Source organism: Callithrix jacchus, chromosome 11, assembly GCF_049354715.1.
Source record: "Callithrix jacchus isolate 240 chromosome 11, calJac240_pri, whole genome shotgun sequence".
NCBI classification, from domain to species: Eukaryota; Metazoa; Chordata; class Mammalia; order Primates; family Cebidae; genus Callithrix; species Callithrix jacchus.
Window position 1 is genome coordinate 125,022,969 of NC_133512.1, and position 26,583 is coordinate 125,049,551.

At 35.1% G+C, this 26,583-nt stretch overlaps 1 protein-coding gene across 8 annotated transcripts in view; it reads right to left on the bottom strand.

Moving 5' to 3' along the window:
* Nucleotides 1-26,583, bottom strand: part of PTPRZ1 (protein tyrosine phosphatase receptor type Z1) — a 182,978-nt gene that overhangs the window by 19,267 nt on the left and 137,128 nt on the right. For 4 of the 8 annotated variants that reach the window (XM_009003178.5, XM_035254886.3, XM_054237749.2 and 1 more), the window contains 11 exons: nucleotides 24,945-25,089; nucleotides 16,305-16,396; nucleotides 13,391-13,476; nucleotides 10,844-10,864; nucleotides 10,581-10,677; nucleotides 8,312-8,394; nucleotides 6,445-6,579; nucleotides 5,764-5,898; nucleotides 3,897-4,060; nucleotides 2,131-2,266; nucleotides 148-294 (listed from right to left, as the gene is read on the bottom strand). In XM_009003178.5, coding sequence (XP_009001426.4) covers nucleotides 148-294; nucleotides 2,131-2,266; nucleotides 3,897-4,060; nucleotides 5,764-5,898; nucleotides 6,445-6,579; nucleotides 8,312-8,394; nucleotides 10,581-10,677; nucleotides 10,844-10,864; nucleotides 13,391-13,476; nucleotides 16,305-16,396; nucleotides 24,945-25,089 — 1,241 coding nt within the window. The remainder of the gene's footprint in view (nucleotides 1-147; nucleotides 295-2,130; nucleotides 2,267-3,896; nucleotides 4,061-5,763; nucleotides 5,899-6,444; nucleotides 6,580-8,311; nucleotides 8,395-10,580; nucleotides 10,678-10,843; nucleotides 10,865-13,390; nucleotides 13,477-16,304; nucleotides 16,397-24,944; nucleotides 25,090-26,583) is intronic. The other 4 variants (XM_009003179.5, XM_078343894.1, XM_078343893.1 and 1 more) reach the window with 1 other exon arrangement.

Here is a 26,583-nt window from a genome sequence, read left to right on the forward strand (position 1 = left end):
CATGGGCACTGTGGCCCACAGTAAGGAACAATGATAGCTCAAATACAAAGCCACTGTACCAACACTGCCCACTCAACATGACCTTGTCAACTCAAATGGGAAGAGGCAGGGACATTCAGTTCTCTAGTGACATCCAAGAGGACTCACCTGAAATTGTTTCTCTAGCTTTGTTTTGCCTGTTGGTCCAGGAATGAGGAGCGCATTAACATAGGCATGAATATGACTGTCCAGCACCTCAGTTTCTTTGCTAAGTATGGCCTCAACTAGCGTATCATGAATGAAGACATACTGCTCCTGGAAAAACAATGACAATAAGAACTATTGCTTCAAGTTTTCCTCATATGTATCTAGCTACAAACATAGTACTTTCCACTGACAGAAGAGGAGAGTTTTACAGAATCAGGGGATACCCACAAAAGAGTGCTTACTAGACTTGGAAGGAAGTCAGACAGAAGAAAGGAAGTGGGCCACAGGAGAAAGAACGTCTTCTCATTCCTTACCTCTTCATTTATTGTGTATTGCTGGGAATACACAAAAGGGTAGGAGGCAGGAAGAGCTGGTACGACAAAGCAATGTCCTCTCTGCCTATCCTTCAAATTTGACACCGCTACACTTTGTGGGAGGGCTTTCCTGATTTCTATACTTCTGGTGGGCCCACCCCTTCTGGCAATGCCAACTCTTCTTTCCGCTTGTCATATATAATTTAACTCAATTTTATATACAGTTAACAGTTCTCTGATACTTCATACATGGGACTTTTCCTTGGTCTTATATGACCAGAATATCGTATTTTAACTTTTATTTTAAGTTCAGGGTACATGTGCAGGTTTGTTACATAGGTAAACTTGTGTCATGGTGTTTGCTGTACAGATTATTTCATCACCCGGGTATTAAGTTTTTTAGTCCATTCGTTATTTTTCCTGATGCTCTCTCTCCTCTCACCCTCTACCCTCTGATAGGCTCCAGTATATCTTGTTCCCTTCCATGTGTCCATGTGTTCTTATCATTTAGCTCCCACTTATAAGTGAGAACATGTGGTATTTGGCTATCTGTTCCTGTGTAAGTTTGCTGAGGATAATGGATGGAAGAAAGTTTGGTTTGGTTTGGTTTTGAAGCCCACTCAGCCATATGTTTTTGATTGCTTTGAAGCTGCCATTTATAGTTTTCCATTCAAATTCATTTTGATTTAGAAACAGTGAAGATAAAATGCTGCTTTGCTGATGTTGTTCTGTGTCACTTATGGGTAAACTATATGGGCTTAAAATAGATATAATTTAAGCATAATTTATATTTTAAAAAAATCCACTATGTGTATGAACAACTTGAGATTTTTGCTAGCAGGGATGTGTGTGGACCACTCTAATCAGACTTTTGCTGTATCTTCTCTATGGCCAGTGTCATTTTAAGACATTTCCTATTTGGGGGTCACAAAAGAGACAAAATTTAACTGGCTTGTTCATGATATAGCTGCAGTTACCGGTGTTATGGGTTGAATGTTGTCCCCCCCAAAAGATATATTGAAGCTCTAACCCACTGGTAACTCAGAGTGTGATCTTGTTTGTGAATAGCTTTGTTACAGGTGTAATCAGTTAAGATGAGATCAAATGGAGGAGGAGGATGGCTGGTACGCTTATAAGAGGGGGGAAATCTGGGCACAGACACAGATTGTGAGAAATCTGTCAGAATATATTTGAGTTGTTTTAAACAACCAGAATCCCTTATCCATTTTTTATTTTCTGGAGTTTTTTTCTAATACATTACATTGAACATTTTGTCAATTCATTGTTGCCAAGATTTTTTAAATTTCCAAGACTGGTTTGATAAATAGAAATAATGGTATTTCAATGAAAGAGACAGCCAAGTGAAGACTGACACCGGAGTTGTACTGCCACAAGCCAAGAAATACATGAGGCTACTAGGAGCTGGAAGAGGCAAGGAAGAATCTTCTTTAGAGGCTTCTGGAAGGGCAGGGACCTACAGACACCAAAACCGTGAGACAATAAACTCTTGTTGTACTAAGCCGCAGAGTTTGTAGTACTTCGTTATACAGTCCTAGGAGATGAATACACCTACGTTTTATTGACATGTCGATGCCTTAGATGAATAAAGTTATCTTTTTAAAAATCATACCTCAGTTTGTACCAAATAATTCCTTTGTGAACGGATGTGTTTTAAGAAGCCAAATATGTTGACAGTTCCTTCGTGTTGAATCTGCTGCAGCATACTATCTAGCACAATGTATGTGCCTGTTCTTCCAACTCCAGCACTAAAGAGAGCACAAATAAAGAAATATTTCAATGTTAAGCATAAAATACATTTGAAACATAGATCACTACCGGTTGTCATGTTGATTAAAATAACTTCCTTCCTCAAGCAAGTGAGTCACACAATAAATTTAGCAGTTCAATACTGTCATCGATTTAGTAGTTAAGCACACGCTTTAAACAAGAAATTTAAAAGTTCCCTTTCAATTTTTTGTCATGTGTCTAATTGAAAAATAACCTACTTCTGTTGGAGACTTTTAAATGTTCAAAAAATGTATTTATTATTCATTGTGTATTGTTCAATGAAAATATTATGTATCAGAGTGTGGCAAATAGACATTTAATCTGACAAAAATGGAAGCATCAGCTTCACCAAATTCTGAAAAGAAAAGGTCCCTAGGTCTATGTTTCCAAGTAGACATGTTTATAAAGGTTTCCGTATTAATGGGAAAAAGAATTTGATAAAGCTTTTAGATGAAAATATCATTTCAGTGAGATTGTGAGGAATAAAGCATGACTTCGGTTATTTCTAAAGGGCCATTATCTATCGACTTCTTCAAAGCCTCTACCGGAGGGACAGAATTCACAGACAGGAATTCTTTTCAAATGTTCTGACAAGTAGGAAGTGCTAGAGTGGAAAATTAGCACCTGCTCTGCACAATAGCCTGGTCCTTCTCTGTTTGCTGGGAAACAATCCCTGACCTTCAGCGCTATTTTTCTTGCTTCTTCCTGTTTTCCTCAGTTTATCATCAGGCTAACAGATTTAAAAAACCTCAAGATGGGTCTCTCAAATGTAACTCCGGAGATGGCAATTAGAATGTGTTAGATAAGCTATATATCAAAGGCAAACACTTGCTCCTGTCAAAACACACTGCTTTGATTATGATACTTCACATAGAAACAAATTTGATCTTTGCGATCATAAGGCTTGGCACACAGTCATCACTCAATACATATTAACTGCTATTATTATTTTAACTTAAAGCGTCAAATAAGGATGTTTAACATATTTTTCCTCTTTCATTGAAATATCATTATTTCTATTTATCAACCCAATCTTGGAAATTTAAAAAAGCTTGGCGACAATGAATTGACAAAATGTTCAATGTAATATACTAGAAAAAAAACTCCAGAAAATAAAAAAGGGATTCCGGTCCCAATGTTTAAAACAACTCAAATATATTTTGCCAAATTTCTCACAATCTGTGTGCTTTGGCTTCTGTAATACAAGCCTGGCATAATAACTCTAAAACGGACTGTTAACTCCTAGGAACAGGGGTTGTATCCCAAGCATTTTTATCCCACGGTGTTATATGTTGAGGTAGATATTTGTTTAACAACAAAAACATTGTTCCACCTGCCTCAAATAGTTAATAAGCTGAAATCCAATTGAACAATCAAATAAAATAATCAGCATCAAACAATACATGGTGCTTAGAAATATTCAGCAATCCAATTCTGAGTCTGGCATGTTCATTTCCTAGTGATCAATACTCATGAAAATTAACACATAATGTCATCACCCTCACTTCAAGACGTCATTCCCATTTTGGCAACAGCTTTGTTCCACTGATTTCCTTTTTGCAAGTATAAGCAATTCTATGAGTTTAGAGGCACATCTCTGAGACTCACCTGCAGTGGACGACAACAGGCCCCACTGCATGGCGCTTGGCATGGGCTGCTTTTCTCACAAAGGTCAGCACTGGCAGGGAGTACTCTGGTACTCCCATGTCAGGCCACTGGGTGTAGTGATACTGAGTGACCACACGCCCACTGGGTCTTCCTTTCTGGGATCCCTGGAAAAGTTCAGACAGTTAATTACAGACACACACACACACACACACACACGCACACACAGACACACACACACACACACACACACACACAGTTCTTAAACAGCAAGCCAGGAGTCATAGCTTGATGTACAGGTCCATCATGAAGGCAAAAAAGTAGAGTACCATTTGTGATGGTTTATTTTGTGTCCACTTGGCTACGCCATGGTGGTCCATTGTTTGGTCAACACTAGTCACACAAGATGTTGCTGTAAAGGTATGTTTTTTAGACGTGATTAACATGTAAGACAGTAAACTTTGAGTAAAGCAAATCATCGTCCATAATGTGGGTGAGCCCCATTCAATCAGTTGAAGGCTGTTAGAATGAAGTCTGGTAAGTTACGTGAAGAAGAAAGAATTCTCAACAGTGCAATGTAAAGTTCCTGCCAGAATTTTCAGGCTGCCAGCCTGTCCTACAGATTTAAGATCTGTTAATCCCCATGACTGTGTGAGTGAAACCTTAAAAATATAAATCTATCTCTGTTATTTTGGTTCTGTTTCTTTGAAGAACCTGAGTAACACATTATTCTTTTTGTGTTTTCTTTCCTTCCCTTGTTTCACTCTCCACTCTTTTTTTCTTTTTTAATTTTTTATTGCATTGTAGGTTTTGGGGTACATGTGCAGAACATGCAAGACAGTTGCATAGGTACACACATGGCAGTGTGTTTTGCTTCCTTTCTCCCCTTCATCCACCTTTGGCATTTCTCCCCAGGCTATCCCTCCCCAGCTCCCCCTCCCACTGGCCCTCCCCTTTCCCCCCCCAATAGACCCCAGTGTTTAGTACTCTTCCTCTCCACTCTTTTTAGTTGAATGCTGGGATTGTGTCAGGGCCATCCTATATGCATTTACCACACAAGGTAGGAATTTCCGTTCATGCATCACATTCACTGTAAACATCAGTAACAAAACCAACTTGGCTCCAGAGCCACAGCTGGCTCTTAGAGACTAGACAGAAACCTTTAGGACTGACAGCAGCTGTGATAAGAATATATATATATAAATTTTTTTTTTGAGATAGAGTCTCACTCTGTTGCCCAGGCTGGAGTGCAGTAGCACAGTCTCAGCTCACTGCAACCCCTGCCTCCCAGGTACAAGCAATTCTCGTGCCTCAGACTCCAGGGTGCACGCCATCACACTCAGCAAATTTTTGCATTTGAGTAAAGATGGGGTTTTGCCATGTTGGCCAAGGTAGTCTTAACCTACTGATCTCAAGTGATTTGCCCACCTTGGCCTCACAATGTACTGGGATTACAGGCATGAGCCACATATCTGGTCTGTTACAAGAATTTTTTTTTTTTTTTTGAGACGGAGTTTCGCTCTTGTTACCCCGGCTGGAGTGCAATGGCGTGATCTCAGCTCACTGCAACCTCCGCCTCCTGGGTTCAAGCAATTCTCCTGCCTCAGCCTCCTGAGTAGCTGGGATTACAGGCACGCGCCACCATGCCCAGCTAATTTTTTGTATTTTTAGTAGAGACGGGGTTTCACCAGGATGGTCTCGATCTCTTGACCTCGTGATCCACCCGCCTTGGCCTCCCAAAGTGCTGGGATTACAAGAATTTTTAATGCCTTTAATTATATATTTTTTACCCTTTCTTGGTTCACTCATTTACTTAAAAAATGACCAAATGCGTTGCTCACTTGACTATGTACATCATTTGCTGACTCACCTTTTTTATTTTTGTGTTTCTTAGAGTAAAATTCCTTACAGTATAGTAGGCAAGCACTTGCACACTCTTCTGAGTGACCAGAAAGTTCCCGTACTCCTCACTACCATCGGCAGGCCAGTACTGATCACATTTCCTCTGCAAAACAAAAAGTAGATGCTACTTCCATATGTCAAATGCTCCATGTAAAAGTCATTCCCTGAAACAGCGACAGAAATGGGCTCCCTCACTCTTCTAAATATTTCATTTTCTTTATAAGTGATTGAAAGTAGTTTGGGGGAGCCTAGGAATAGAATCTGAGAGCTAAAAGGGACTGAGATGAGGTAGCCTAAATTTTCCTCTTTCAGATGAGATAAGTGAGTCAGAAGATTCAGGTCACAGAGCCAAGACTAAAATCCATGTCCTGTGAATTAAAATTAATTTCACTCTACATTGCTTTTCAGTGAGTCCCATTTGCTACTCTCACAGCATGAAGAATGCATGTAAAAGGCAGATAGCATGACTCATCATAAAACTTTCTGACTGACAATATTAACAGTTTCCCTTTAGCTGTCATATTTACTAGAAAACAATCCCAACTAACTTTCAAAACTTCGGCTCTTTACTAATGTTGACTCTATTAAAACTAATTTAAAGTACCTCTAATTACTTTTTTGGGGATGACATAACAGATTATCTACATACCCTTCCTTTCTCCACGAGGTTTGTTATCATGACAATAACTTCCACGTTATGCTCCCATATCATTCTCCAGAAGTCTTCAGCTGTGGATTTCAGTGGGCCTTGGGCAGCAATATAAGCTTTTGGTCTGTTGTAGCCCTGAAGAATTAGACGACAAATGTTTCTTACTAACTGATTTATATGTCACCTTTAACTGTACAATACCTAAGTTTTTAAAGTCAGCATACTTTTTTTATGAATGAAAAACTATAAAAATAAACTTGCAAAGTTGGAGAAATTTCATAGTACTAACCAAGGTAGTTACTCTTGGTTAGGAAGCAGAAGGATCTCTAGCATTTTTGTAAAAACAAAAACAAAAAATCTCTCTTTGCTTGGATACAAACAGAATTCTGTGCATTTTTATTCCAAGTGCATTTAATCCATATCTATTTACTATGCTTAAAATCAGGTCTTTAATAGCACTGCTTTGAAATGTATTTTAGGCAATGGGGATCAGCTGTCGACAACAGCTAGAAAAGCATCTGGAGTGAAGCCTCCTTAACTCTCCTTTGAGCTACTGAGAAGTGCTAATCATTATAAGCAATTTGTCACTCTGCGTCTTATTTTGGACCAGATGTTTTATGAACACAATATGGATTGGCTATTTCCCCACCCAAATCTCATCTTGAATTGTAGTTTCCATAATTCCCGTGTGTTGTGGGAGGGACCAGGTGGAAATAATTGAATCGTGAGGGCAGTTTCTCCCATGCTGTTCTCATAATAGTGAGTTCTCACGAGATCTGATGGTTTTATAAGGGACTTTCCCCTTCACTCGGCACTCATTCTTTCTCCTGTCGCTCTGCGATAAGGTGCCTTTCTCCATGACTGTGAGTTTCCTGAGACCTCCTGAGCCATGTGGAACTGTGAGTCAGTTAAATCTCTTTTCTTTATAAATTACCCAGTCTTTGGTATTCCTTCATAGCAGTGTGAGAACAGACTAATATAGAATGTGAACCTTCATCTTTCACCTGTGCAAAATGGAAGCATCAACCCTGATGTGTAGATGAGGAAGCTAAAGCTGAGAACAGTGAAGTGATTTTCCAAAGGCCCACAGCTAGCCAGTGGCAGAGAAGTGATTCAAAAATCAGTTCTAACTACAAATCTCATGTTCATTCTGACATGCATATTTCCTCTGCAGGAAGTATGAAATGGTTGCCTGTAACAAACCCACTTTATACTTAAGTATTCACTTATTTGAATTCAGTGTTCCACACAGTATTAACCCAAAGTCAGTTAGACTGAGAGGTGCCTGTCAGGGAAATAACTAAGTTTTACTGACATTCAGGTGATCACAGTGAAAACCAATGAAGTTAGTGAGCGGTCTACAGTCTCTGGAGAGTGCCAGTGATTTTCCCAAAGCTGCGTATCCCGAGGAACACCCAAAATTATAAAGGTTGATAACTGGCTTAATAATCATGTTTGCTTTTTCATCATTACTACCATGGACATTTTTTGTTCATCTGCTAAATGGGTATCATTGTGCCAGGAGCTCTGGGAAACTTAAAATACACACTGGCCCTGTCGTTCACATTTAAAGAGTTAGAAACCTAACTGAATCTACTTATTCTACCCCGAATGTACACTCCCAGCATAAATTCCTTCCCTCACTCAGGAGAGATAAACCAAGTAAAATAGCTTGAATGTCATTCATTATGAAATTTTTTAGTCATAGAATCTCTTAAAAATTATTTAGTGTTAATTTATCTTTTTATTATCTATCAAATAACATGACGTTAAGCACTGGTATATGTATGTATGTATGTATGGTATTATGGTATAATAATTAAGTCTAATATAATTTCTATAAAATGTTCAATTAAAACATGCTTACATCAACATAATTGGCATTGATGTAATCGGTTAGTCTGCCATCTTTTTCAGCAAGCTGTGCAAGCTTAACCCTGCTATGATCATCTGTAATAAAAAAGAATATATTTCACTGTAGCACAGACTACTGTTCGGCATAAAGGTCATTCATATTTGCATAACAATTTATCTCGCACAATTAAAATCAATGCAAGCAATTACTTTAATAGGTGTTTTGAGAATACAGAGATGACAAAGATAACAAAGACAAGTATAAAATGAATCTCCACCCTCAGGAACATTTCTAAGGTAGTAGGTGAAGCTAGGGCATAAACACAAGTGTTAAGTGAGAGGTACAATGTAGTAGAGGGATATAAAAGCAGAAATTGTTTTGGTTTGAGATTCAAGTTTCTATAGAGGTTGATATCTGAAGTTGGTCTCTTAGATGGAATTTTAAGGTTGGTTACAAGGGCTGTGAACAGTGGAGAGCCTCTCAAAGAGATGGAAAAAAATGATGAGGGGGGGCTCACAAAACTAGGGAAGGATGAACAGGAGGCTGATGAAGGAAGAGGAGACAGAGAAGAAAGCCGAAGTTTCCCTAGAAGTTTCTGTGAATAGTTACAGCAAATAGCTCTTTCAGGAGGAGCCTCAAAGAGAAACTGCTCTGAAGGGAGGCAGGAGAACAGCTGTCCAAGCACAGAGGAGGTAGATATCAGACTGCCAGTTAAAAGTGGATGAATGCAAAATGTGGTAATTGATAAATGGTATAACTATGGTAATTCAAAGTATGATTAAAGGAGTTTGAAATTAAATTCAGTTCTACAAAAAACTATATTTATTTGAAGAAGATACATATGAGAAATGAAGTATTACTTGAAGGACACATGGTGGTTTCACTGGGAGTAACATTGTTTTCAAGGATGAAGTGAATACAACTAAATCATAACAAGTTAAAGAGGTACTCTGGGATATGAATAACTTCTGTGATGTTAACAGTTCACACTGATACAGGAATGTATGTGTAAATAGATGCATGGCAATTGACAGATGGGTCTCAATGTCAGACTGACTTATTTTTGTAGTTTGGTTTTAATATTTTTAGAATTTCTGGATTGTTTTTCTTTATCTCTAAAATAGGACAATTTCCTATCTAGCCTGGTTGTTTCAGGGATTAAATAAAATAACATACTTACGGTGCCAGTCACATAGTAGATGTTCATCAAATGTTAATCTCTACCCCCTCCTTAATTACCTGATGGGTATGTTCTATTTAGCTTGTAGAGGGAAGTCTAATACTTTTATCTCAAGAGGCAAGTGAGTTTTATGTGTAGCCAGCATAGACACAGTTCAGGAAGACAAACATAAAGCCCTCTACTAAAAAATAAAAATAGTGTAAGCTCTGTGGCAAGAAATCAGCATCTGTACCAACTATGTAAGAGATCATGATGATAAAAGGGAGAAGAGTGCAGCTCCACTGGCTTCCAGAACGAGAATAAAACCAGGATTTAAATAACCTCATTGGTAATACCATGCTCATACGAAGCAAGGAAGGGCCACTGCATATATAGAAAGGCTATAAGTAGAAGGTTTTGTTTGTTTGTTTGTTTGTTTTGTTTTTGGAGTGGGGAAGGAACCCCACTCCAATTTTAGGAGATGGAGGGGAATATATACCAAAATAAGAGGTAACAGATACAACCAGAACTGCTATCAGCAGATAGATGAAAGGCAGTAATTTCATAGAAAAATAGTAGGTAAAATTGCATTAATGAGAAAAGCTCCTAATTGAGGAGAAAGGGAAGGAGAATGGCTAAAAAAACAAAGGGAAAGAAAATTAAAAGAAGGAATCCAACCAATGATTTATAAGATCCCAGGAAGAATGCCAAGAAAGGGAGGAAACAGGTAAAGGTAGAAGAAAAGAGAAAAAGTCTAAGGAAAATTTTATTCAGTTGGAAAATTAACATAAAAGTCAGCAAATCAAAAAAGGACCAAGTCATGTAAGTAACAGCAAAAACCACAAAAGGAGATGTACAGTCCATGAAGCCTAAAGAAAGAACTGGATTAAAATTCTAAGTTTGTTTTGTTTAAAAGAAGCAGATGTTACTAATTGCAGAAGGTATGTCAGTCGGAGTGATTATAATGCCACATATTATCTAACACAAGTCTTATTATTCCCAGATAAAAAGACCCTAAAAGAGCCACACTGGGGTCAGCTCTCAGATGACTTCAGAACACTTTTAAAAGTCACCAAAATGGCAATAACATTGAAGTCAGAGCTGATTTAAGGATATACTTACAGGCAACGATATTGATGTATCGATTCTTGTGCTTGTTGTCTGGGTGGTTGGAGCTGTCTGCTGTAATACCTAAGTCAACAGTACAGCTCTGCACTTCCTATAAAAAATTACATGTAAACCACTTTAGCACATATTCTTTCAAACAACGTGCCTTAAAATATAATAAGGAAGATAAAACAAACAAAATAATCTATCAAATGAAAATTTTAAAACGTTACAACTACTTCTTGGCTAAAAGAAAATGCAGTGAAATAATGCCTTACCTGGTAAAACTCTTTCAGTGTCTAATGAGGGAATGAATGCCAAAAAAGTAAAGAAATCAAATTCCACAGCACACGACAAATGAGAAAAAAAAGCGTTCATATTAGGTTTACAATGGAAAACTATGATCATGCAATAAATACATTTGTCAAATACTAACACAACAGAATGTTTCAAACAGTTGCATGCAAATCAGAATGTCTAATAATTTGGAACCTTAAACTTATGTAAAAAGAAAAAAACACTTTTAAAAGGAGACAGTGATGTCATAATTTGATGATTTTAAAAACGCAGATGAGAGTAACCACATATTTCATGGTACATTTTGTCATATTAGTCAGATTTGCTAACATCCAAATCTTATTTTATTTCACCATTATAGCACTATTTGAAACTCTGAATTAGTGATATGCTTTTCTGTTTTTATTTTTCACTGAGTTATTTTAAAGAGTAAACAGCTTCCTATTAGGTGGTTTGTAACAGATTTAAGACTCAAAACATTAACCATTTCCGAAAAATTTTAAAAATCATACACTCTATCATTTTGAAACAAAATTTAGATAGAATTACCTTCTAAATATTTAATTAGTAGACCTCTTTTAATTCAAACTTCAATAAGTATTGAAAACTTATTTCTGCAAATTTTTTATTAAAAATCAGTTAATATGCTTTTCAGAAATATTTTCTATGTAAATATATCAGTTTAGAATTTATAATTATTTAGTATTATATAATACAACAAAAGCCTCATAATTTCTGAGAAAGTAGATAACCCAAATACTAATCTGATTCATCAGCAAATGGCCCAGTCTCCCTCCAAATAAGATTTTAAGGCTTCTTTTGCAGTAAGTCATTCTGAACAATTGAAAGCAATTTGATGCATGAACCACTTAAAAGGTTTAACACTATTAGTTATCAAGCTAATTATTCAGTTACTGAAAAGTTTTCTTGAATCAGGCAGTGAGTTAAAAGTGATGGAATTAAGAAAAAACTTTTAAAGTGAAAACATGAGGTTATTTTATTAATGTAATTATTTTGGACTCCTTAATATTCAAAATGATTTTATAGTTATGAAAACCATGAATCTGCATATGTTGCCAATGACTTATAAAATGTCTATTTTTTCTTATTTTGTTGGATGTTAGCCAGTAATTTCTATCAGTTAACATTGAAATTAACATTGAGTTAATGCTACAGCATGTGTATCCTCTAGCCTATAAAAATAATAAAAAACAATTTGATGTTTTAAACATGTAATTCTTCATATTAGTCCACTTTACTGAGTACTGCCTCACACTACTTCTTATTCAATGTAGCTCTGATTTAGATTTCTATTAGAATTAAATAAATTGGCTCCTATTATTTTAAATTAGTAAAAACATACCATACTTCTCTTTGATTTCTTAAAACGTTCTAATCTATAACATTTTGCGTCCCTAAATAAATCATGATAGTGTGAGCTCTGGGAAGCAACTACTGGGTGCAGCGGGGAGAAAAAATCAGGAGACAGTGGATTTTGTGATTCGTCTCACAGCTCTAATCTAAGTACTTCAAAGAGGGAGGTCCACAGAGCCACTGGGGTTGAGGGAGAAGGAAGCAAAAAGTCAGTATGAAGCTCTCTAGTGGGGAATAGCCAGAGGGGAAGCTGAAGACTGTTTGCCTGCTCACAGCTACAGTGGAAAGGACATGAGTTTTTAAATCACAGACTAGGGTTTGAATGCAACTCTGCTATTTATTAGTTATTAATTAACTTCTATGGAGTTTGATTTCATCAATAATATGAATAGAAATAATAGTAAATGACTCCTAGAGATGGGTGAAGGTTGAATGTGAAGGCCCATAGTCAAATGACATATAAGAAAGTATTCACAAAGGATAGCTTTTATTTTTCCATGGTTGTTATTCTTAACTTTGTGCTTATGGCTCTCTATTTTAAAAAATCTGCTTAGCTAACAATTCAGTGGGCCATGATAAATTTGCAGTACATTTCTCTGCCCTTCTATTTAAGGGTATTTTAACAGAATATCATTGGAAAAACATTCACTGGTTTTGAAGTTACAATTTTTTTTAAGAAATGCATTTTTTTTTGAAAAGAAGATACATTTTTATTTGTTAAATGAAAAGGTTATCTAAGCTTTTGCATTAACACTGGTGTACAAGTCACAGTTAAGAATTGGTATGTACTTTGGCTGAAAATTATGAAATTTAGTAGTTTAGTATAATTTATAATTTAGAAAATTACAAAGAATCACTGTTATTAATTCAGATTTTAAGAAAGAATACTCAAGATATATACTTTATGGAAGAAAATGAATAATGTTTTTTATTTTTCCACCAGTACAAATTGCCTTTTAAAATAGAAAACCAAGTTTCTAAATTATATGGTAACGCTGACACACCTCCTAAACACACATGTAATTAGAAAATTAATATTTTTACTAGAAGTGAAAATGGTTTCACTGTCTTTAGGTCAAGAAATAGCCTACTGCTGAATCTTTTAAATTTTACTGTTTTCTATATTATTTAAAATAGACATATTAAAATCATACCTCAAATTCTTCAGTAAACCCACTACTTGCATGTAAGTCTGCAACATGCTTTGGAAAGTGCTTTATTGGAATTGCTCCAATATCATCTAAGTGAATAAAACAATTGTGTTACAAAGGATAATTTAACAGAAATAAATGTACCTGTCATCTGTAAAGTAGCTTCTGAAACAATTTCAAATTTCAATTATTTGTATAGTTCCAACTAAACCTCAGCATTCAATAGTTAAGCAATAATTACCAATTTTCTCTATATTTATTATCGATCAAAACCTGTATCTGTATTTCAGAAATCTAATTTGTTCAGCAATCTCTTTTCCATGTATGCCCTAAAGATAAAATCATTTATTTTCAATGTGAATTTATGAATACCACCAAAACCTCACTCCTTATCAGTAGAATGCATTTATGATGAACAGCTTTCTTTAACATGCTTGGATGTTGCATGTAAGTTCTGGGAAAAAATAGTTTCAATTTTACTGTGGTCCAAGCATAATAGATAGTACAAGTTCAATTTTATAAAACTGTACAATTTAACGTCTTGCAGTCAGATGTGTACATTTGAAAACATTTTTTCCTTCTCTCTATAAATAATAGAAAACATTTAGATGTAGAATATTCATTAAGAACAATGTCAAAAGCCTTTGGGGCTTCTAATCTGTAAAATTTCAAGAATTCTGACTTGAAAATATGCTATGTAAACAAAGTCACTGGATCTGTCAATTAATTGTGAAGGGGCCAAATTATTGTAAGTGGCTCTGATTTTCTTCTTTTGCTGGAAAGACTTTCTTAGACTGAACACATTACTAGTTCACAGTATGCAATTTTACAAGCGATTTCTCTGACAAGGAAACATCAAACACATATCAGTAGAAACAGTTATTTATATCAACAGATGTTCAGCATTCAGCCCATCTAATATTTTAAAGCTTCAGTTAACAAGAATTTCCTGATTAAAAAAAAATTGGAATCCATCTGTTTTTCTCTCTCTTAGATGAGTGGATCTGAATACTAAAATTGAATTAGTCGGTCAAGCTGAAGAAGCACTAGACAAAGGTGTAATTCTACCTTCACACTGACAGAAGGATCTTGCTTATAAAAAGCTTTAAAAATTAGATAAAGAAACAGAAATAATTTATCTCATGTAAGTCATTAGTTCTAGTAAATGTCCTTCAAATCCCTTGATGTTATCCTGGACTGCCAACCTCCTTTTACAAGTAGATTACTACCTTTTATTGACAGTCAGGTATTTTGGTAATTTCTTTTATTAATTGGTCTACAAGTAAGTGAGACTAACATTCTCTTTGCTTTCTGATTTTATACAAAAACATGCATATTCAGGTGATCAAGAGGAAATCTTTGAGAGCAGAACAAGTGAAATAAGGAAATACCTTTGGATCACCCTTTTTTGACATTCAAAACAGAGGAGTTTGGATCTCCTGGACAAGTTTCTGATTTTATATTATTTCATTTGTTAAAAATAAACCATATTGGACTTTGGATAATATTGGAGCTAATTTGCATACCCCTGCTGATGGGATTTGCAGAAGGGAAATATTTGGAAGTGAAGGGAATCAAAATGTAACAGATAACTGAGAGCTGTCGGTCTAAAAATTCTAAATATGTTAATGAGACACTGTGGTACTAAAATAAATGTACAGTATTTTAATATAAACTAGAAAAGCAAAGAAAACAGTAGTGCTTAAAGACACAGACTTGACAAAAGAGGAAAAATAGTGAAACACTTATAACTCCTAAGCTTACAAGGTACAAGAAGAAAATACCATACATAGTTAAATATATATAAATATATACCACATATGATATAAACATATAACAAACTGCATCAACATATAAATGTAAAATAAAAAGAAAATGTTTGTCATTTTTTGTTTTTTTTAAGTCATGAGATTTCAGAAGATAACATCATGTGAAACTTGAGCCTCTAGCAATAAAATATGGAGCATCAGTCAGAGAATTTAGAAACACCATCTGTAAAATGATCCCATAGATGAATTTCTCCTTTTGTATCCCTAGTTTCATAACTTCTCTTTACTTTTATTGTCCTCTATCTTCCAGATCACACAATTCTAGACTACCACTTTTTTTGGTTGCCACTTTTCAATTTAAGATGTTATAAAATGTTAATTAAATAAGTTGCCTGAATATGCAATATATCCATCTAACAAACTTGCACATGCACCACTTGAATTTATATTAAAAAATGAGTGACTATGATTTTATTTACAGTGCAAACTCTAGGGTTAATGGATGTCTTTATCAAAATGACCCTGGTTATCTTTGAATACTGTTATTCAGGTAAATTATGATAAAAATAGCTAAAGTCTTCCCAAATATTTAACTGTTCAACATTTTGAGATGTTTGAACCATACATTCTTTGTGTTCATGGCCTTTCCTACCACTACCACCACAGTTTTATAGATTTTTTTTCTAATGTAGATTAAAAATATCTTTTCTCACATAAACTCAAATAATCAGAAAGGAACTAGGCTTTATCCTTATTTTTGTGATTATTTTCCCATCCACATTTTCTGCATTGACTTAGTCTGACTTCTGTTGCTTGGGTTTCCATTGACACAACTGGAATAAGCAAACATAACCATTATTCTTAACTAATATTTTATTGCTATAAATGTTTATGTTTTTAACATAGTATACCTGAACAATTATAAATTATTTTATAATATCTGTATGGTTAAGAATGTTTAAAATTAATGAGGACAGAATATAAATCTGAGTACCTGACACATGATGTAATAAATATTTTGGGCAACACAAAAATTTACTAATCTATATCATAGCAATGTGCATAGTACTCCAATAAAAACAAATGTTTAACAATGTGCTTTTTGTTCAACATCTACCAGCTACTCATGGTCACACTTTAAGCCATACCTGAAATTGGAAAGATAGGTGTTGGAGGTGTGGATATTACTCTAGGGGACGTACTGTCCTCTAAGTAAAAGTGTGCAGTCTGGAAGCATTTCCTGGAAAGAAAAGAAAAAAAATTATACTACTAGTTTCTATGGATAATAAGACAACTTCTGAGCTGCTTGAAAATTGTGATAGAAATTTCCAGAACTAAAACAAAAGCAAATATATACCCAGAAGAGGGACTGCTGGATCCACATCCATTTTAACAAATAACAAGATATTAAATTGTAAAATTTATCTCAGCTTTACCTGTACCAGATGCAGAAGAGCAAGTAGGTATCAGGCATGCTAAAAACACAGATGGTATTTGAAGGTGTAGCTGGGTTCAAAGTACCAAGTGACGCTTTGTTAATATAGGAAACCTCAGTGCCCTACATACTCTTCCATTGTGGCTTTAATACCAAAAACGTCCTGCCATCTTGGATAGAGCCAGAGACGAAAAGAAATAATGTCCAAAGGTATTTTCACTCAATATTTAGGTGACCATGTTCTTCTTAGCATATTCAGCTGCTATCAAAAAGCAGCAAGCTATATAGAAATGAACTATGTACAAATGAAATACACAGTGCATAGTACATAGAAAGGAACTATGAACTATGTAGAAATGAACTACGTAGAAATGAAACTACACAGTGGTAACATTTTGATGAAAAGGAAAGTAGCTTTATGCTGTAATATGCGGGAGTGACAGAACTTAAATGAGAAAATAATGAGTACACAATCAAAAACAGGGATGGTTTTCTTTCCAACGGATGCTAGCCATGTTGATGAGGGTTTTGAGAATGAATATATTCAGATTGAATGACAACTATAACCTACAATGTCACCTGAATCTATTTTCATTCAGATAATAAGAGTAACATCTGGGAAGAGCACACCACAAACTATCAAGAAGAGCCAAGAACAAACTACTGCTGTAAAATAATGCCAACTATCTTTAATTTTAAAAATTAGGTAATTAAAACTGCTAATGACACTCTTTGATGTAGGTCATTTAATTTAGTTGGAGCAATATTCCTGAGTGGTTAAACTGAAACACTTGAGTTTTGTTTGCGTGAAAACGCCAATCTCGCTTTCCATCTAAACCCTCAAGCTACAAGGCATTTATCCTAATGAGTTTTAATGTAACATTTGTTCTTACATAGTGACACACCTAAATCTTGATATTTTTCTAGTAAATTAGTTACTTTAGATAAAATTCTTGAATGGCTTCTTACTCTAATTGTAATTATATTTGGCTGTTTTAACAAGGGCTTTAAAACCTTTTTAAACCCTGACCTGGCCCCCAGCCTACTTCAGTAGCTTCCTTTCCTGCAACTCTTTTACCCACCAGGATCCAGCTTACACTGGTCCTCTCCTTCACCTTTGAAGAAGCCTTGTCAGTAGCATCTCAGGGTCTTGGCTCTTGCCATTCGCCCTGCCTGCCTCTTTCCCATCACCTTTGCACTGGCCCAAATGCCACTCCCTCTGAGAGGTCTCCCCTCATCATGAAAGCGAAGTGTCAGACCAACCCATAAGTCACTATTTTTTGTCCTTTTAGTTTGCTCTGTGGCACATCACTATTTGAAATATTATGATTTATGTTTTTGTTTATTTGTTTAACATGTTTATAATTAGCCTCTTCTTATCAGAATGTAAGCCTCACAAGGAAAACTACTTTGTCTCAATCATTGCAGTGTTAGTCCTTAGTGCTAAGGATCATGTGTGTCATGTTGAGGTAACCCCGAAGTACTTCTTTGATGAATGAACTTCTATAAATAGGAGTAGTGTAAAATTGTGTAGCTTATTTATAACGTTAATGTCACAAGAAAATAAACAAAAAACCTTAAAGCAATGATGTGCATAGCAAAGTCTGTCATCTGCTGTGGTGGTATAAACCATGATAATCACACTCGAGAGAAGATGTATTGAGAGAACACAAAAATATCTTCAAGAGAGAGAAAGTGGTATAGAAAAAAGGTGCGTGGATACAGAATCAAGTGTCAAAGAAATCCTAACTAGGTCAGTATCTTACAAAGTGGAGAGTATGGCAGATTGATGAGGAGTGAGAGAGATGAAGGCCACAGAAACTATCCCACAGAAGTCCTACATGAGCAGAACTAAAACCAGACTGGCAGAAACTGCAAAGTTTGGCTTATCTGTGCAACTATGAATGGAGCATGATCTGACATACTGATATGGAAACACTAGCCTTGATGCATGCTTTTAAGATCACGTAATTAAAATCCCTTTGATTTCTCTAAAATATAGTTACACAAACTGGTGAAATGTTTTAAAAATATTTCAATGAATCTTAACATTGTAAAATGCCTTTAAAAAGTGAGTGCAATATCACAGCTGATACAAGAATCCCTTCAAAAGCATCTCTAACCTATGGTTAAGAAGGTCCAGTTTGAATACCTTTAGTGAGAAGAAGATCATTCCTTCTGAATTTTCCTTATTTGCCAAATATTTTTTTTCTTTTACTAACTCAAAACTTATTCCCTTCTAAGTGCTTCCAAATGGTACGTAGGTCTTCCTGCTCCATTGCTATAGCTCTAATGGGTTCGTATCTATCTCCCTTTTACTTTTACCCATGTATTCTAGTTAAGTGTTTTAAAAATATTTAGATTATAATATCCCAGATTTTTCAATACTTAAACCCTACCTGTCTGTTGTCCTCACCCTGTTAGACATTTTTCTTGGAAGTTTATACTCTAATAATATAATCACGTAGATCAACACACCTGCCTTGTCTCTCCTAACTTGGTATTTATCTTCTCTGCTTTAAACATGCCTCTCCTAACCAAAATATCTCACTTGTCAATCTGCCAGGCAAACACTGTCTTCTTTCAAGACAGCTCAGAGGTATCTTCTCTGTGAAATGGCCTTTCGTTTTCTAAGCAGCCTTTAGCACAGCAGCTTCTTCTTTTCCACTGCACCTAACCCAAATTTCTATTCACATAAGCCAATATGAAGACTGTTTTGGCCAGGCATGGTGGCTCACACCTGTAATCCCAGCACTTTGGGAGGACAAGGTGGGTGGATCACCCTGACCAGCCTGACCAAAATGGAGAAACCCCGTCTCTACTAAAAATACAAAATTAGCCAGGCATGGTGGTGTATGCTTGTAATCCCAGCTACTTGCAAGGCTGAGGCAGAACTGCTTGAACCCAAGAGGTAGAGGTTGCAGTGAGCCAAAATCATGCCACTGTACACCAACAGCTGGGCAACAACAGCTAAACTCTGTCTCAAAAAAAAAAAAAACTGGAAAACATACCCAATGAATCTAAGAATATCTTCATTTTCTGGACATTATTCTACATTATTTTACTTTAAGCATTTTTTCTTAATTGGTGGTTAGTGTAATCATTTTGTAATATATTTGTTGTGTGCCTATATCCTTGTTAAATTTTTAAAAGATGGGGCCATATCGCTTGATTTTATGTAAACCCAACTCTTAATACTGTGCCAGGAGTAGAATAGGTGTTCAATATTTGTTGAATGATTAGATGGATTTCTAGTAGCAAGTAAAACCCACCAATCATATGTTGTTCATCTGCATCCTGATTCTCTTACCTACCTGAGCCTTGAATGGGATAACTTAAAATCTCAAAACATTTTGGAGGCAGAGATGAGATATATAGTAGTGAAGGATGGATGAATGGGTGGCTAGATGGGCAAATGGATCGATGGAGAATGTACCAGTAACTATGACTGAATGGGAAAAAAGCAGCATCTCAAAGAATATACAACAGTAAATTAAAACCTATTGGCATTGAGGTTGAACATGTTGCTAATGTTCACTGTAGTCTGGGTAACACCAGTTCTACTCTTGTCAGCTCTGTAATCAAATCTTTGTTGGTTCTAGGAAATAAGTAGCCCAATAACACTACTTGGCATTAATTTCCTAAAAGGACCTTATAAATAATACCAAAAAAGCTTGTAAGTAGGAAACATTAAGATAGTATAGGCTAAATTATTGATGAAAGCCATTTGTATACTGGTTAGGTATACCTCGTAGTGTGGTTTTATATTGCATGTGATACTACATTTAAAAGGCAATCTGGTACCTCCCTTCTGGGTTGGTAGCCATCTTCAGTGACCCTCAAATTGGAGCTTAAGATCAAGAGATAATTCATATTGCTTTTCTTCTCTTTCCCCCCAGCCAAAACAATTGTGTTTGTATGAAGTCCTTTTCTATATTGATTATAATCATGTGCAGTTGGATATAACTTTGATATTTTTTTAGGTTCTCACTCTTAAAAAAAAAAGCTTTCAAAAATTTGCCTTAAAAAAACTATTTGAAAATCTTCCCTTTTGAAGTCATTTTTGCATCTTAGAAACTTATGGTTTGGCTCATGTAAATTATACCTTAAAACATCTGGAAAATGATTTCAAGGCATATTATTTAATGTATGACAAGATTCAGTATCTGTAGTCCATCTGTTCAGTATAAGGAGTGAATGTCTTCACGTCTGTGTGCTAAGTGTTGATAACTACGTCACCTGCTAATTATCCATCAGGCATGATGAAAAACGTGATGACTGTTTTGAACTTGTAGACATAGGTCCTTTCAATCAATGGTAATCTGATTATTTAATTTACGCCTTTTGATCACAGTATTTATAATGAAAACCTAGACATGTATATTATTCAATTCCTGAGTATCCTTATACAAACACGAAACAAGCGTCAGCGTCTGCATTTATTCATAGAACCCCTAAAAAAGACCTGGCTATGATCTTAAAGATGATCTAGCGAATATACCCAAATGTTAAACAGAGGAAAACAAGTCCTAGGTGGGTAAGTGACATGCCCAAGCCATACAGCAAATGCCAGGCGGGACTAGAAAAGAGATTTGGACTTTCTCGCTTTGAATTTGTTTTGTCTTTCGGCTAAAATCTGCTTCCTCTAAAGGTTTATACAAAATATAAGGGGAACATGTTGAGTTAGGTAAATTAGGCAAAATAGATTTATTATAACACTTTGAGATTAATTTCTCATTAAAATAGGTTAGAAATATATTTAAATATTTTCTTCTAAAAATTTTATTGTTCTTACACTGATGTCTATGGTCCCCTATCAGTTCATTTTTGTGTATATTGTCAGAAAAGGTTCAACTTGACATTTTGTAGGTGGATATTTAATTGTCCTAGCACCATCTGTTGGAAGGACTATTCTTTGCCTGTTGAAAAGTCTTCAGATCCTTGTCTAAAATCCATTGATCATAAACACAAGATTTCAGGGTTCTCAATTTGATTCCGTTGATCTATATGTCTATTCTAATGGCAGCATCTGACTCTCTTGATTCCTGTAGCTTTTAATTAAGGTTTTGTAACTGGGCAGCATGGGTCCTTTAATTTTGTTAAATTCTTAGACAAAAATCTAGAAGTGAATCATTGTGGTTCTGGGGTAGGAAGCCTTCTTAGATATGATACTAAAAGTGCAAGCAACAAGAGAAAAATAGATGAATTGGGTTTTATCAAAATTAAAAACTTTCATACTTTAAAAAAGATACTATCATGAAAGTAAGAAGATAACTCATAGAATGGGAGAAAATAATTGCAAATCAGGTATCTGATAAGGGACTTGTATCTAGAATATATAAAAACACACAACTCGGGGTCTCCTCTTTCAGCTTTGGAGCCCCCTTCCCTCTGTCTCTTTATGGGGGAGCTTCTTCCTTCTGCCTTCTCCCATTTTTCTTTTCTATTAAACTCTCTGCTCCTTAAAACAAACAAACAAAAACCACAACTCAATAACAGAATGACAAATAACACAATTAAAAAGTAGGCAGCAAAGGATTTGAATATACATTTATCCAAAAAAGATATACAACTGTTCAACAAGCACATGAAAAAACACTCAACATCATTAGTCATTAGGGAAATAGAACACTTTAAAAACCATTGAATTGTACCCTTTAAATAGGTGAGTTTTACAGTATTTTAATATTATCTAAATTAAGCTGTTTAAAAAAGTTCAAATATATAAACTTGGAAAAATTCATAAGGACTATATTACTATTAGGACTGTTATTGGTATGACTTTAGAGGTTTAAACCTCTTCTCAGGCTGTAGCCTTTAAAAAGGTCTAAAATGTTTATATATTGACTAGTGAAATCATATTGTTTACAAACGTAACTTCACTGGAATTTGAATAATTCACACAAGCCTTGAAGAATGCACTGAAACTATCATCTTGTGACCAGCACGTAATACCCTTAGAATATTATAATCTAAAAACTTGTATTTTTAGGTCAGGCTGCTGTACAGTGACATAATCGTAGCTCACTGTAAACTTGACTCCTGGGCTCAAGTGATCCTCCAGCCTCAGCCCCCTGGGAGGCTAGGACTACGGCATGCACCACCATGCCCAACTAATTTTTAGTTTTTATTTTTTTTGTAGAGATGGAGGTTTCATTATGTTGCCTGGGCTCGTCTCAAACTCATGGCCTCAAGTGATGTCCTTACTTCATCTTTGCCAAGTGCTTGGATTACACGTGTGGGCCACTGTGCCTGGTCAAAATACTCATATATATTTTACACTATTATACTCTGCATTGAAGCTACCTAAAGTGTTATTTGTGAGGAGAAAAGAAATATCTTATTCCAGGTCAAAGTAATATATTTTTGACAGGTAAATTTATATAATACAAATGAAATGACCCATTACCATAGAAGATATAAACCTCTCCAGATTTTAATTTTCCATAAACTGTCTAATTGTATTAAATAAGATACTGATTTCCAAATTTTTAGAAAAAATACTTGAAATATTAAGTAACAGAGATAAAGAAACTAACTTCAATCTTAGAAACCATCAGACATCTTTATTCGAACTTTATACTAGCACTATTTACTATGAAGCAGAATTGGTCATATTCTCCATCTTATTTTCAGTTTTTAACACTGACTCCCATTAATTTTAAAAATAGTTTAGTAGGGAAGATCAGATTAGATAGAAAGCTGTAATCTGAATACACATATCAATGTGGTCAACAAGTTCAGTGGGGAAACAAGTTCAGGGAGAAAAGCAGTATGTATTATTGATGAAACTCATATGGATTATGGATTATGTTAAAAGCACTCTGCTAAGCATGAAATCTTCAGAAAAAAATAATTGGCAGTTGTTGGAATTACCAAGATACAGACTGAAGAAACCAGGTTTGCTTCTTGTTATGAACAAAATAGACTCCTGACTCATGTGGTGTAACAAAAGCAAGATCTGTTCTCCATAGTGCGCAGTCTACTCTGTTCTAGTAAAGGAAGTCAGATATGAAATACAGTTGATCGTGGAGACATTCTACCCTAGTCAACCAATGTCTACTACATGCAACCATTAGTACATGCTCCATGGCTCACTGTGTCTGAAGCATCCAATAGCTTTTACTCAAAAGACAGCTCATTTCTACTTTCCGATCTTTCCACCTGCGGTGTCTCTGCCTGGAGTGCCCTTCTCCTTTTCTTTCTGAATCCTATACAACTTGAGTCCTATATTTTAGTTTATACTTAACCCGGGGCATTCTGGGCTATCAAGTTTCTTTGTTCTCTGACTATTCCTAGCACTAGATTTCAAGTGCTATGCATACATTTTATACATTTTTATGACAAATTCTTTCCCCTCAATAAACATAGATTTCTTCAAATCATTGACATTTTTTTTTATTTCCTGATAGTTAACACAGTACTAGGTACGTGGAAAACAGTCAATAAAAATGGTAAATATTTCAGAATAAACAGTGATAATATGTTTTGAGAGAATACACATAAAGAGTGCTGATATAAACTTACAGAATGACGTTGCTAAATAAAAAGCATTATATATCTTCTGAACAAAACTCTGTTTAAAAATAAAAGTATATAGTACTATGCTATGCCCTTTCTTGGTTTATACATATGATTCCTTATATCATCATAAAGTCTTCATTTTCTAACAGACATAGTTATATTGACTTATGTCCTAATAAATCCACTAATTGTTGTGTGTTCTGCTTTCTACAAGATAGAAAGCTTATGATGGGTACAATTATCCTTGTCCTTTAAATGACCTAATAGATTATTGACAGTGAAGCTATATTTCATCCTCAAAGCAAATAATAAGGAATCTTAAATGCCCATGCATCTTAAGATAGTCATTAACCATATTCCCTAATCATATTTTAATTGCTTGATTTTACTTTTATGCACAGTTTATAATTTTTATCAGTATGTACAGTTAATATGCATCTTATACAAACTCTTCTGTCATTTAAAAACAATATTAGTTACTATATAAAAATGTTTTCTTAATTTTTGGAATTACAACTAATGAGAAGCTTAGATTTATGTTAAATGCTATGATGATGTCTATTAATTAGATTAACATGAAAGTGCAACTGGCAAAATACTGTATTAAATAGTAACAAGTAAAAGTTCTTCCATTTTACCTTTAATTGCTGTATGAGGAACAATTAACTCTCATTATTGTGCCTTTGGATTAACAAATTTACCTTGAATAAATTAACAGCAGCTCACAAGTAAAATAAATGTTGGATATGCTTTGAAAAGCTTCCAGATGAAATATGGGCAAAATCTGAACTTTATGAATTAAATTTTCTAAAACAAACACTCCACTTACCTCCAGTAGATGAGAATACCCACAAGAACCACTAGACAGATAAAAGTCAGGGCTGACACGATCACAAGGGGTATAACTGCCTTCTTCTCGGATTCCAACCCCTCAGCTAGACCAATACGAGACTCATGGCTACTATTACTGGCCTCTGTAGTCGGAGAAAATTGAGAGAATTGATATTTAAGCTGAAGGAAAAGTCACAGCACTTCTCAACTGATTAATTGCAACCTTCATTGGTGTTACTTACCTTTAAAATTTTGACTCTTTGATGCAAAGAATGTCTACAATTATAGGCCAACTTAAATAAAGCAAAGTTTAAAAAGTAAGGCAGGCTATTAAACCCGAAGAACTACAAAGTCCCGGCAGAGATTGGCACCCAGATAAGGGTGTCTTGGCAACAGGTGAGCATAATACTGCCTTGAAATGTTACTAAATAAGGGAAATAGAAATAGCAAAATTAAAAAAAAAAAACCTCAGTTTTAAAATAGAATTGTCAGGAAACACAGTGCTACTTACTGAATCACCATATATATTAATTTTTTTAAAATAAATTTTAATATGATTATGTTTAACCCTGCATTAGGAAAATAGTTAGAAGCAATTAATAATTTCATGAAGAAAAAGATCTTGGAATAACTCTTCTTATATTAGGATAATATTTCAATCAGCAATCTATTTTAATTTTAAGTATAGATTGGTTTTAAATGATATTTTGAATGCTTTTCTTATCCATTGTTTTATTCTACAAAAAATAAAAATGCAATTTTTAATATGTAGCTCTAAGAAATTCTTCTGAAGTATGCAATTGTAAATAATTAAAACTCCCAATTTGGTCCTTGAGTTAATTTTAAAAGATGACACATGATTATTTTTGGGAACAGTGAGGTGCATTATTGTACTCGCACTTTGAAAATCACTATAACTGGAGATAAATTTTAAGTTGTTATAAAAGAGTTTCAGAACCGTGTTTGTGGCCAATAACAATCCTTCCTCTTTGCTTTGAGGTGCATTCTGTGGAAAACCAAGATGATTGAGCATGACAATAGTTTCTAATGTTACAACATGCTGACATGCTACAAAGGGCCCTTAGCTTATCTACCTGCAGACCTTCTGAAAGAACATTTGAGTTTCCCATCTAAATCTACATGCCTTCTTATGCATTTGGCACTTTCGATGCTTTCATACCAACTGCCTCACTCTTAGAAATAGGAGACAGAGAAACTTCATTTAACTTTAAATATTTAAGAAATTAAGACTAATATAAATGCACATATATAGCATTAGAATACATCTAAATGGAGAGAACTTAAGATTTAAAATAATAGCTTTCTTTTGTTGATCAAGGATGATAGCAGAAAGGGCCAGGAATTTAATCCACTTGTAAAGAAAATATATTGGGCAGGGTGTGGTGGCTCGCACCTGTAATCCCAGCATTTTAAGAGGGCGAGGTGGGCAGATCACTTGAGGTCAGGGGTCGAAACCCAGCATGGCCAACATGGTGAAACCCCCATCTCTACTAAAAAAAAGTACAAAAATTAGCCAGGCATGTTGGTGCATGCCTGTAGTCCCAGCTACTTGGGAGGCTGAGGCAGGAGAATGTCTTAAACCGGTGAGGTGGAGGTTGCAGTGAGCCAAGATCCTG